This window comes from Platichthys flesus, chromosome 5 (genome assembly GCF_949316205.1).
Source record: "Platichthys flesus chromosome 5, fPlaFle2.1, whole genome shotgun sequence".
NCBI lineage: Eukaryota > Metazoa > Chordata > Actinopteri > Pleuronectiformes > Pleuronectidae > Platichthys > Platichthys flesus.
In genome coordinates this window covers 23515613-23530032 of record NC_084949.1, presented here as the reverse complement: position 1 = coordinate 23530032, position 14420 = coordinate 23515613, and the positions used below count along the sequence as shown (strand labels likewise).

General features: G+C 41.4%; 1 protein-coding gene across 2 annotated transcripts in view; it reads left to right on the top strand.

Moving 5' to 3' along the window:
- mad1l1 (mitotic arrest deficient 1 like 1) overlaps positions 1-14420 on the top strand; it is a 52087-nt gene that overhangs the window by 28893 nt on the left and 8774 nt on the right. For both annotated transcript variants that reach the window (XM_062388528.1, XM_062388527.1), the window contains exons 16-17: positions 319-550; positions 5342-5535. In XM_062388528.1, the coding sequence (XP_062244512.1) occupies positions 319-550; positions 5342-5535 (426 nt within the window). The remainder of the gene's footprint in view (positions 1-318; positions 551-5341; positions 5536-14420) is intronic.

The window sequence follows — 14420 nt, the reverse complement described above, 5'->3', positions numbered from 1 at the left end:
CTTTTGTAATCGGTAACACTCACACACTTAACCATTCCCAGTTCTCAGAGACATTTGTCCACCTGCCTTCCGTCAACTAATGCTGGTTTGAACATATAATTTGACGTTTTGGAGCATGATTACTTAAGAGCTTTTGGTCGAAGCCAGCCTTTTAGACACTGCTTGATAAAAGCCCACACTACTCTTATATTCTTTTCAGAAGTTTGCTTTTATTATAATAAGAGTTTGGACAAGAAGATTGTATTTTGAGTCCATGAACTCAAACCTGTACAACTAATGGACGTCCGGTATTTGTCTTTCCGTCTCTTTTTGTCTCAGGGAGACTACGATCCTGTCAAAACCAGAGTTCTTCACCTGACGATGAATCCCACTGCTGTGGCCAAGCAGCAACGCCAGCAGGAGGTGGAGGCTCTTCAGGAGGAAGTGACTCACCTCAGGGAACTTGTGCGCTCGCTGCAGGAGGGAGGCGCCTTGGCCCAGTCTCAGGACGACTCCAGGTTGCACGGCAGCAGCATCGGCCTCAGTTTACCGCCATCGAAGGAGGTGCTGGGTAAGAGTTACAACACGCACCGACATGTTCCCTCATCCTAAATTGGTACATTTAACCTGTAATGGCTTCATGATAAATGAAGCAGGGTTGGATAGTGGCATTGACTTTTCCATCGTCCGTAACATTTATAATACCGTTACATTTCTTTTTAATGGAGCTGAACAAAGGGGCTGCGGATGAGTTTAACTGCAGAGCAGATATTACAGGAGAAACTAGAACGGCACTCGGTAGAGCACATATTCCTCCGACTAGGCCCAACGGTCCCTTAAATTCAATCAAGCTGCAGCAAATGGCACGAAATCATAGATATCAGGTGCATAGATGTGTCTGTTACGTGCACTATTTCATTGGAAATTGGGGGAAATCTCAACAAATGCATCTTAACCTCATTCTCTCAAAGATAAGGAAAGTTTCAGTAGGTTTTGCGTAATCCTGTTGACAGACATACAGGGGTGGGAACAGGGGTGAAAACATAACTCCTTTGTGGAGGCCATGAATCTCAACCAACACAAAGTGTAATAATGAAGGAAACAAGCACATGAACAAGCTTAATTCTTGCTGTTTTTTAAATCTGATTTGATAAGATATCTCACTTTATGCCTGAGATCTACCAAAGCTGTTCATGTCAGGTTAGAAGATGGTCAAAGTTTTCTTTGAAGAAGTAATTTGATGATTTTTCTACTTTTTAAAAAAATGTATTTAACTGCATGTTTTTAAATGTATATCAAGAGCGAAACCCACTCCTGATGGTGGCTGAGTTCCTAAACATAGAAAATATCTTCACTGGTATTTAAGGCCACAAGGTGTTTCACCTCTCAGATGTGATTATAGGACAGACCCTTAGAGGGAGGACGTGTGGTTATGACGGGGTTAAATATTTAATTGGAGATCAGGGCAGTTCAGTGCTGGGAATCTGTCGGCTAATTTGTCTTCCCGAGGACCACGGTGCTCGCTCTCTTCCTCTGTCTCAGTCTGACTCATTCTCTCTATCTCTCGAACCAGTCTCTTTCATGTCTTCCATCTCCTGTGCTTCACTTTCACTTTTTCACCTCCTTCCACTCTTGTCTTCTCTCTGTCATCTTACCCAGCATTTAAGTTTTGCCAGTGAGCTTCTGACCCATTTCTCTTTCAGTTTCTGTCTTTTTCAGGTGAAAATGATTAAGTTTCTTTTTCCGCCGCGCTCACTCAAGCTGCAGCAGATAATTCAGACCTAATGTGTGATATCTGTTCTTATCCTCAGACCAGGGCCAGATAAGTGGAATGACTGGAAAAGTATCACAGAGGAATAACACAGGATGATTCTAATGTGTCAGAGATAATTTATGTAGAAAGGTTTTACTTCATGTACTGTATTGGACTAAATTAACTATCAACCCCACTGTTCCTAATGGTCGAACCTCTCCATAACATTTGTGTGAAAAGTTACATTTCTGAAATACATCTTTTGAATATTATCCTTTATGGAAAAGAATAACTAAATATATGGAATGAAATTGTTACTGCCACTTCGCCTAACAAGGGATTGTGGGTAATTGAGTGTTTGTGATTATGACACTAGATGTTTCATCCAGAGAAATGTAAAATGGAACATTATGTGTAAGTAGAAGATTACTTTTAAACATTTAATATCACAAGTCACACACTCCTCAAAATCAGCAAAACATTTGAAATAGAGTTCAAGCCGTGATGTAAGTATATTTTACAGTTTCATGAAAATGCTAAGCCAATACAACAGCAATTTAATTATGGTGAAGTGACAGGAATTAGTCTTAGATATAGTTAAATTTTACACCAGAATAAAAATCCTTCCATTATACTTTCAAATTAAATTAATCCAGTGGATTTAGCTGTTGTCATGACGTCTTATTCCAAGCTTTGCACATGACTGCATTTTGTGAATTAAGTCGTTTTTCCTTTTTATTTTTTTGCTCCTTGTTGGAAGCATCCTGAGGGTTCGTCTGCAGTGAGAAGTGAAAGCATTACTGAACATATTGAGGTTGAACATTCCATTCACCTGTCTCCCTGCTCCAGGGCTCCATTTCATTTCAGTAAAACATTTTTTGCCGTCTTCATGATTGAGCCAGGAAGTAAACCATATCACTCACGGAATAATCTTCCCAGGTTATTCTCCACCCCTACTTTCACTTCTATAACCATCTCAACCAACCAAATGAAAAAAATGAAATGTAATCTCTCTTTTCATCTTCATTTCTTAGAGATTTATTTTTTCCAGATGCGAAAAAACACTTTACTTATTCATTCAAGTTCTTATTACCAGTTCTGACGGTGTTGGCTGGTATTGTTTTCACCTTGTGTGTCTGTGTGTGTCTCATCGTGGCAAAATGTGGTCCTGGAGCTGCTCTACAAGGAACTATCTTAGAGGCAGTTTACATTGTACCTTGGCAGCTTTATAGGTCTGGACAGATCTGGCCACAGCGATGGCCTCACAGCTATTCAAGATGCAGAGTGTGAAGATGGTTGTGGTCTGACCCTTTCTAATGGCAACTGAGAACTTTATATTTAAGAACATCACAGCCAATATGGCCTGCGTTACAGTGGTACAGTGGTAAGCACTTTTTCCCTCCGACAGTTCTGGGGTTGAACCAGATTTTTTTCCAGCTACTCCAACTCCTTTCCATTGTTCCAACACATTTGAGGCCTCTAGATTGCCCTCATGTGTGAATGAGTGTAAAAGGTTATTGTTTACCTATGTTGACCCTACATGGCGACCTGTTCAGGGTGGGTTCCATCTTTCTCTCTGTGTCAAATGGGATTTGCTCCACGCTCAAAGGACAAGATGAAGAGATAATGTAAACGAATGGTGCAATTATTGCTATGGTATTGTATTTCTTATCGGATACAAATACAAACTTGAGGAGCAGCTGAAGTTGCAGAGAGAAAAGGCAAACATCTAAAAATAAGAAGCTCCCTCAGCAGTGGAATGGTTCCTGACAGCTTTCAAGAGACAGTGCTCAGACCCGTAGAGACCAATTAAGAGCAAAAGTCAGAAGTCGCTGACTTTCTCAAAACTTGACAGTGGTTTAAGAGTCTTCTAACCCTGTACTTGGATTTAGCAGAGCAACACACACACATTAGCTTAGTCGGACAGGTTCTTGTTGGTGATGGTAAAGGCAATAACGCTCCTTGGCCCCTTTGTTCCTGCTGTCACGTGAGAATTAACAGCCTCCATCAGGGCAGCTTGATAGCTGTCATCAAGTGACAGCCTTGTCTCAACTCCGAGGTCTTGAAACAGTATTTATCATCGTTGACTGACACTCCAGAAGAGCCCGGTTACCCAGGAGACTCGCAGGCAGATGCCCTGACAGACTTTGGAGCCATCTATTTGTTTCATATTGACAGACACAAATATAATGGGCTCGGAAGTATGAAAAGAAGAGGGATGATTTGAAATAATAATCAATCATTGCAGGGCTAGAAGCCTGTCCTATGAACAGGCACCACCGAATGTCACAATTAACTGCTCTGACAGGTATATGAAAGGTGTGTGTTTGTGTAATGGAACAATGTAATGGAGATGTCACTGGTTTAAGTATAGTTTTTATCCAACTAGAGCCGTGTTTGAGCCACTGGAATGACTTTTAATCAATGTAAAAAGCTTTTCAGGAGTTTTAACACAGCCTGATATCATCCCTGGTCAAACAGTTTTTCAAATGATGGGGAAAAGGCCATATTTACTGTGATTTACATGCAGAAACAACACTGAGGACGTTTGTTGATTGTGACTAAATCTGTCCTCCTTTCTTTATCCTGGTGTTAAAATCCTGTAAATTACTTTTGATGACTGTCATGTCTGGAACACTGGGTTCGTAGGTTTTCTGGAGTTTGCCTTTAGAATATGAAGAACCTAGGCCATTGTTCTGGTCAGAGACCTTTTGAATTGAACGGGGAACGTTCTGGAACATGGAACAACAGCTTGCCCTTTACTGTGGAGATAAACATGAGCCTCAGCTCTCAGAAACTTTGGTCAAATGTTCAAGTTGCACACAAAAAAACCTTCAACCTTTCAAAACACAAAGTGCCTTGAAAGATAAAAACTGAAAATCTGAGCACAAAAATACAACAATTGAGAGATCATAAAATGAAGAACCAGGAGAATTACTTTAATCGAAGGTTGTTTGAAGAGTCACAGTGTGAACAGTACCATTATGGAATCATGTGGCGTTTTGCGGTTCTTCTGTTCTCCTTCATTTCAGCTTTTCCGAGGATACATCATGTTCATGCACAGTTGCACAGGCACGTGTTTCCCTTTTTAACACTTGCCGCAGTGATATCATTGTAAATAATTCCCTCCATATGACTATTTGTGTTCACGGACAAACTCATTTCCCTGCCTCCTCAAAATCAGGGCCTTCAAATTAAAGTAATTATCGCAAATTGATTTTGAACAAATGAAAGTCGAGCCCCATCCTGGCTCTCTCTGCTCCCAGCGAGAGTCCGTGGCTGACAGCTTTAGTCACCACTCCACTCTGAGCATTATGGTGTTTTGTGGACCCTGAGTGAGCAGATGGAGTGCTGCAGGGAGTGGATAGTTGATAAAGAGTTGTCCATCCCTGCTGAATGCGCTCGGGGGGATGAATGTGTACATGTGGAGCTCCCTGGAGAAATATTACACATGTAGCAGAATCTTGCACATAATGCGTACATTTATTTACACATGTGTACATTAACATTAAGAGCTCTGTTGTAAAAAATTAAAACCAACCCAACTTTCACACTTGATGTGTGAACGTCTGACTGACACTATTCGTCCCACCTCTGTTTGTGCGGCAGATTTACGTAAGCAGATGGAGAGCTCGGAGCTCAGGAACCAGAGGCTGAAGGAGGTGTTCCAGAGAAAGATCCAGGAGTTCCGCACGGTCTGCTACGTCCTGACCGGCTATCAGATCGATATCACCACTGAGAACCAGTACAGACTCGCCTCAGTGTATTCAGAGCACATGGACGACTCCCTGCTCTTCAAAAAGGTGCGTATACTTTGAATTAGGGACGAGAATTGTGGACACAAATACACTCTTTGACCAGATGATATTTTAACATGTGTGTGTCTTAAAGACATCAAATTAAGAATGTGTTAAACTGTAGTGCATTTTTCAGTCAAATTTAGGATCCAATCTCAGGAAATGGATCCATCCCCTCTCATAGCTTTATTTATAAACAATCATAAGTGCACCATGCTGGCCTTCTGGACTTTGTTGAGCAGGCAATCCTTTCTACACGGATTGAAATGTCCTCTCCCCTCAAGTATTCACATTGAATCAAAGAGGTTGTGCAATTCATCACTCTAGAGAAGACAACGTTCTCTCCTCAAGGGTCTGTTCTGAAGTTCTGTGCAACTCTGCAGCCCTTATTGACAATTGTAGAAAAGATGGAAGCAGATAATTATATTTATGATTCTCCTCCCTGGCAGTGGTGCAATATTACTTTCTTAAATTTGATGCCACAGGTCTGGTGCGTGGGTTGATCGGGGGGGGGGACATAATGCTATATTTTTATTTTCTTTGTAATATGAAATTAAACAAATCTTGAGCAAACCATCATAAATACGTAAAAAACAAATACCCAACAGTAGACAGGGACAAAAACACTAAAATACTGATGGTTATGGATCTTGCATAATGAGACAAAGTCCAGTCGGCAAGCAAATGTGTGCTCATGGCATCATTTGTGCAAATTCAGCTTATTAGTTGCCTTATAGTTGAGGCGAGTTCGATTTTTTTTTTTGTGTTATTGGTGGAAACCGCTCATGTTCTGAAGGTAGAAGCACACACCCGCTCTGCGGGAGCTGGTCAATAAGTTCAATATGTCCCCGTCCTTCCTCAAGACAAGTCGGTCAAATATACACCAGTGTCAACGGAAATGCAGGATGTCCAGGCTCCTGGAATGAATTCACTGTAGTTCCAGCTTTACATACACCTCCACCTACATTCTCAGTGGGATCAGCTGTCAGGTTGCAGGTAGCTGTGGGCCACTGGCAGTGTGTGTTTCTGTGAGCCGATACACACTTATCACAAACACAGAAGTTCATAAAGAGAACACTGTAAACTTCAGAGCTGCTACAGACTGCAGGATCCGTGTAAGTGCTGCTTCCCTGAGGCTTTTTTTTCTTCCCCCATCCCCTTTTTTTTTTACTGTCCCACTCCCATGATCATGTTTATGTACCGTTAGGCAACGTTACAGCTCTGTGCCCAGCCCGGCCATGCAGTGAGAAGAACACTGGGCCGACAGAGACTCTTCCCTGCTGCGTGTATTGAATATGTGAAGAAATGGTTGTGGTCCATATGTGTTTATATATGTGTGTGTGTGTGCAAGAGAGAGAGAGGCAGGGAGTGATGACTGGGCAATGTCACAGGGTTGGGCTGCATTAATCGATCACCACTCCCTTTACACTCATTTAATGGGCTAAATAAAAAGCGTACTTCTGTCCCTGAGCTGTTGAGCAAATCCTTTTCCTAAGTAGCTTCACAGTGAAAGCATCCTGTTGTGCTCCCTTTGCACTCACCTCTTTGTCTCTCCATCCCCATCCTGCCTCACTTTCTCTCCCTTCATCTGCTTCTTGTTATTATCTCGCTCCCTCTGCGACGCACTCACATAGCAGAGCGAGAGAGAGAGAGAGAGAGAGTGCGTCGCGGTAGCTGATCACCATGTTTTTGCTGTGTTGTGTTAGGATAGTGGGCCTCGGGCATGGAAAGAAACCAGGGAGGAATCTATACTGGGAAGATAATAGACACCTTTAGGGCAAACTGGCTGGTGTGGTCAGGTAGTAGACAATTGCAACTGATCCTTGCTTTGCTCAAGGGCTCACTTGGATGGATTTGGAATAATGAATCACATGAGAGAAAGCACACGTGTCCTTCTCTGCTGGTGTGTCCAATCGGCTCCATTGAACCAACTGCTGCCCTGCCAGAAGAGATAATTCACTGTCAATATTTATTAACCTCAGACTGCGTCCATGCAACACACACACACATGCACCCAAGCACAGACACACACAGTCGTAATACCCACATAGTGCGCATAACTGCACACATACTCCAATCTTAACACTCTCCGTCACACCACACAGCACCTCCCATCCCTCACCCCCCACTCCGCTGGGTGCACATGCATACAGATGTAAAAAGACACACACACACACACACATTCACGCACAACAAAGATGCTAACACCTCTGGTATTAGTATTCAGGGTGTTCTCCACTGTCTGAGTGTGTATGACACACACGCCTGGTGGCCTATGGGAGCAGGGAGGGCTGTACTACTAATGGAATATGACACTTACCCCGTGCACATGCACACACAAACACACACACACACACAGAACCACCACACAGAGGAACACGTGAACAGGCATTCAATATACATGTATCTTTGGGCATGTGTGTGAGTATTATCTGCGTCAGGAGAATATAAAGTGGACTAATTGTAGGATGAGGCAGGAGTAAGTGGAGAGGAAATGAGGGATTGTGGACAGGAAGCATAGACGTCTTTACAAACAGGATTCTAATGTTATTCACCTCGGCAACAGGGTTGCCAGATAATCCTGCTAATGTCCCCCCCTTCTAGCAGAGGCTCCCAAATCCCCCTCCCACGGTGTAAGCGGTTTAACCTGCTCTCTCGTTTCCTCATGCATTCATTATGTCACGCTGTCCTTTACATGATTTCTTCATCTTTATTCAAACTCGCTTTTCAACATGTCTTTAATCTGGTGATATCAGTAGTACATAATGTATGTAAAACATCTGTAATGGAAGTTAACACACATAATCTGAAATTACCATAGAGTTGAAAAACCATTTCACAAGCTTAAACCATATTGTGTTTTGGCATCGGCCCACAGTGACGTACTGGGACATTAATGGTCCTTAGTGGATGAATCTCTATAGTTGGGGAATTGCACCTGCTATCTAACCCTTAACATTTAGAAAAGCACTGCAATGTACATTACATTATCACACAACAGACACACAACCACACTAATCCCACTGATATTGTTGTGACATAATCTTCTGACAATAAGTGTTTGAATGTTTCTATGCATCTAAATGACCATATGGCGAATATGTAGACTGTTTTTTTTATTGCTGCATAAAGTTTGTCTTATGGTTAATGGAGACATACACCTCCACATCATTTATTATTAAAAAAACATAGCCTACTAAATTCATTTTTTCACTTTAAAGTCAAAAGGAATCTCGTTAAATTGGCAATGCCATGCTGTCTTTTTTTGATCAGTGTTCTAGAAGCGAGTCAGAGGCTCAACTGTGTGTTTCTGTGAACAGCCAATCTTTGAGTAGTGTGAGATCAAAAGTTGTGCGTGTCAGAGTCGACTCTAACTGTGTGGTTCTTTTTATAGTTTCGCAAACAAGAACCAGTGCAGTGCAAAAGCTGCTTAGTCATAGCGAGTCTATGTGGAGAAATGGTGTTTCTCAATTAATAATGGATTCATGCAATGTTATGTTAAAAAGGCTGTCATGCCAGAATTATTTTGATGGGGGAAAACACAGCCAATGTTTGTGTGTTTAGGTGAAGCCAGGCATGTGTGTAATTTATATTTTTAGCTCACCCCTAGGTGAGAAGGCTGATTAGCATCAGTGATTACGTATTTATGAGTCTCTGCTAATCAGCGAGATAAACACCTTCGCTGCTATTTGAAAATTTTTCTTTGCAGAAGTTTCAAGGAGAGGGAGGAGCGGCTTGCATTTGTAAATATTAACATTAGCTCATTTAATCATTCAGATAAACACAAAGTCCAAAAAGTCAGACTGACAGTATAGAGATGTTGTTTGCCATATTTTTAAATGAAAACTAATTTGTTTTAATTTCATCTAAGGTTTTAGAAAGGTGATCTTTTTGAAACGTGCATTAGTTTAAAATAAACAGATTTTAATTGAGAGGGGTGTGTGCGTGTGTGTGCGTGTGCGCGTGTGTGTGCGTGTGCGCGTGAGTGTGAGAGAGTGTGTGTGTGTGATTTTAACTTTAAACTTCAGTAGAGCAAATTTATTTGAGTCAGACCCATTGGAAAATCAAGAGAGGAATATTGTACACAAACAAGTGTTAGGAGTGTTGTGTCTCTGTAAGCAGAAGCAGATCCACCGCTGGGTTTACACACCTCTAGTATTGATTAGCTCATTAACAAATAAACAAACAGAGGCACAGAGCTCTGCTCTCCCCAGCAGTCTCTAAAAGCTTCCTCACGGTCCTGATTGAGTCACTTTTCTTCTCCTTCTCTTTTTCTCTCCTTCCTTCCTTCACTTTCTTGACACTGGTACCCTGTCTTCCTTTCCTAATGATGGGAGAAGATAGTCTCTGGGCCAGCTCATTAAAATATACTCACAATTAACTGTCAACACTCTCACCAGGGAGAGATGGAGGGAAAGGACAGAATGTATATAGAAATGGTTGGAGGGTAGGTGACGCGTGCACAGAGCGTTTAAAAAAAGCAAAAATCATTTGTTTCTATGTGTGAGATTGGGAGGAGACAAGGGCAGTTAATTAGGTACAGTATATGAACACTGCCAACACAAATGACCTGTCTCAGTTTCATCAGCCTCTTGGGAATGATTAACGCCACACGAATGTGTGTTAGCCTGTGAGCATGTGTGTATGTGTAAGACAGATTGTGAGCCATTACTGCTTGAATTGTTAAGTTGTATGTCTGTTGCAGCCTGATTTTAAAATAACTGTGGAGCACAACTCTTCAGCTGGTGGCTACAGAGCCAATACAACCCGAACCATGGTAGCAGTCGGGAGCCGAGCTGGGCCAGTGGCCAGGAAGCTGTCTGGTGTCACTTTTTCTCACCCTGATAAGCCTGTTATCTTTGCCTCTCTCTTTTTCCAACCAATCAGATCTGAAGTCATTAGAGTGTTGACAGTGGTATTTGTAGCAGGCAGTGAGGCGGCCACTTAAAATGATAAGGACTGAAAAAGGTGTTTCTTGTGTAACCTTTTTTTTTTAATTGATTATTAAGTAAAGTGGAATCGGAGCTCATTTTATTGAGACTGGCAGTTACAGCACATTAATTGTCCAGAACAACACTACTGACAGCACTCAGCAAGGTGTGAAAATATCAATACAGCTGATGTTTATCATCAGGGCTGTGGTAGCATCGGGCTTCTTTCATCGACAAAACAATTGTGCTTCCTGTATTACACATATTCCAAATAGTAGGTGCAATGACATCAACAAAGCAAAACCTTAAAATACAAAAAAAAAACAATAAATACAAGAGCTATAAACCATAAGACACAAGATAAATGTTAGAAAATAAACAATTATCACCCTTAGATTAGACATGTAAGTTATTTATTTTTTAAACCAATGAATCTGCCCTGCAGCTGCGCTCTGGATCATTTGTACAAGATTCAGACATGATTTGACAAGACGAGTGAAAAGGGAATTACAATAGTCCAGCTAGGATTGAACAGAAGTACCGATAATAATCTCCAGCTCAAGTTGTGACAAAACAAATTTATGTAGGTGTTGGCAAGGTTTGAAAGACGTACAGCTGAATGTCATCAACATAAAATCAAAAGGATAACCTCTGATTTTGTTATAATGATACCATTGGTAGGCAAATATCAAGCAAATAGGAGAGGACCCAAGACAGAACCCTGAGGTACACCAGAGGAAAGAGCTGCAGTAACAAAGACAAAACTCCTCTCCGAGAGATGGGAGGAAACCCTGTCCAGGGCACTTCTTCAGAAACCCACCCACTGTGCAAGCCTTTCAGTCGTGATTCTGTGATCGACAGTGTAAAAAAAGAAAATAAAGCAGCTTTAAGATCCAGCAGCACCAAAGTCGAATGCTTACCCACATCAGAACACGTCATTATGTCATTGGAGACTCTGAGAAGAGGAGTTTTGGTGGAGTGCCTCAGACGGAAACCTGCCTGGAATGTATCTGAATTCTTGTGTGCAGTCAACACAGCAGTGAGCTGCTTGGCAAGGACTTAAAAAAAACCCTATCCAGCTTGGATTTGGGCCTGTAGATATTTGGATCAGGGTTTGCTTGTTTTCAGAAAACGCTGTACAGCTGCATAATACAAATAAGGTGAGACCCATCAAATTGCAGGGAGATGTTTATACAAGAGAAAGGCATGGACCTTTAGACTTGAGCATTTTTTTGCTCAGATGTAGATAAACAGGACGATTTTATTCTGCCCACCAGCTCAGTTAGGTCCTGGCTTGTTTGGAAATGGCCTGAGAGTTGATGGCGAATTTGGATGAGTAGAAAGAGGGCAACATAGGCATTAACACTTCTGATCTTATTAACAAAGAATGATGGGAAATACTGAAATGCTAATTTATCAAATCAGGCAGATCACTACGGGCAAGGTTTGTCCGTGTTATTAAAGTCACACAGGACTTTGGGTTTGTGATTTCTAGTTGAAATAAAATTGGCAAAATAAGAAGCCCTTTAAACTTTTTCCCTGTTGTTTCGCTCAGTTAAAAGGTCTCTTTAATAAAGTCGGCGAACCTAAAGCTCAGTGGATTCCCACAGTCTGCCCCCTGACATTAACAGCGGAAACAACAAATAGATTCATTTAACCAGTGGCATGAGTTAACAGAAGGGGTATATCGCCTTTTTAATAGGAGCCTCTTCATTCAAAACTGAGGAGCAGTGTGAGGGAAACGACTGAACTAAACGGTCTGCGTGTGGATGAGAGTTCAACTCTACCCTCGGTTCAAAAGCTGCAGAAAATGTTTCAGCGGTGATGGGATTTAATACGCGAGAGCTTTTTAAATGTTGACTGAGCAGAGAATCTATGTTGAAAGAGAGGTTGAGGAAAAAATGTTATGATCAGTAAGCAGCAGCTCTCTCTAGAGTTGATATTTGAACTATGTATCTTGGACCAGACACACGCTGGATAACATTAAATACGTATTTAAATCACATGCCATAATTAACCTACTAAACCTTATGTTGTAGGATGAAACAAGTCACTGAATTCAGACCTAAAGGCTGATAATACCATGGTGAGGCAAGATTAAAAGTGGAATAAAAATTATTAGAACAACTAATTTAGTTATGTGATATTTAGAAGTGGTAAAAACTTAAGTGCACAGTTCAATGAGAGCCATAGATTTAGTTACAAATGGGAAATCCAATTAACATAAGGGCTTACTCTCGATGGCGCGAATATTCATCCTTAGAGGTACTGACCCATCGATAACAACAAGCCACATAGACAACCAGAGTTTTGATTTGATGTCGGCAAGTTAATTATCTGGAAAAAAAATTGAAAAAGCCACCATCTCTCATTTGCATAATTGATAAAGAATCTCCAATGAGATCGAATCATAACTTTATAATAACACTTGTGTGATACTCAGTGGAAAGCCCTTAATCAGGATTCAAAAATGTTGGCATGTTGGTTAAATGAAAAAGATTCATAGTACCACTTTGAAAATGCCCCCTTCAATTTCCATTCAACATGTACGGCCTATTTCTGGGTTTTTATTTACCACAGTTATGTGTCGGGCTTCATTCAGGAATAATGGGCTAACACTTGTCATTCTTGGAAGATCCTTCTCTGACTGTAGCACGGTGGCTCACCTATTTTTAGTCTGATTAGACAAGGTCATTATTCAGACACCAGGACAATGCAATTATAGAAAAATCAAGATATTGCTGAACTATTACTTGTGAGATTGTGGATGGATATTTATGTGCACTCCCTATTTGTCTCCTACATTTCCCCGGGCAAAACCGGTCTTTTATTAATACTGAGATACTATTAAGATCCCCTCCCTAAACCCCACCTGCACGAGCTCGTGTGTGTGAGCAGAAGTCAGAGTTGAGAGCGATAAAATGAATGTGAAACAAAAGAGGATCCTCGAGTGGGTGTTTTGAAATATTTTTGGAAAGGCAACAAGGCTGGATGGGACTGAATTTCACTTGGCTCTCTGAGTGAAACAAAACCCTCGCTGATATATCGCTGATAGCTACCAAGATAAACACGAGCGAAGCACTAATAAACAGAAAGCACAAGGGCTGTTGGGAATACAAGAGTGAATAAATTAACTGGATATGACTTTGTGTACTTAAAGCTTGGGAGAGAAATCTTGCAGTTGAAGTCCCAGAGAAAGAAGAGGATGTTGAGTGTGATGTCTCCTGACAGTTTCCTGTCCCGCTCGCCCTGAGGCTGTGTGTGTGTGCGCGCGTGTGCGTGTGTGTGTCCTTCTGCACTTGTCGCCATCACTAACTCCTCTGGTCAATGCTGAGAACATATGCCTGTTGTCTCCTTGGTATCATGATACATCAGAACCACTCGCACGTCCACCTGAGGTCATGGATAGTCCTGAGAAGAAGACCAGTAGTGTTGTCTTCAAGTTCATTTAATACTCGGCTCCGTCAGTCCAATGTTTTGCTATTGACATGTTGAGTTTGGTGTTTAACAATAATACTGGCATATTATATACAGATGAGGGGTCTGTTGGGGGTGTGTACTGACAGATAGGGCTCGCTATCAGCCCTGATCTCTGGAATCGATTCGGAGTCCCTGGATTAGTCTCAATGTTCTTTAGAGGTCTTCTTAGTATTTATCTCTGGGAACACGATAAGTGAGCTACACTCTGTTGTTTCCTTTTAAGGTGAAATAGTTTAAAGTGCACATTGTCGGTTAAGTTCTTGGTTTTAAAAATGTGGATCAAAGATTTGTTTTCCTTGGTGAAAGCAAAAGCGCGATAAAATCAACAAATTACTTTAACAAATGATAATAAAAAGAAGTAATACGAAAATAACACTATAAAACCTGCACCAATTACAAGGCTGTCTTCCTTGTGCATGGTGTTAAAGGCTCTAAGGAGCAGGCAGGACAAATAGAGAGCTGGCAGGTGACGTCCCAAGT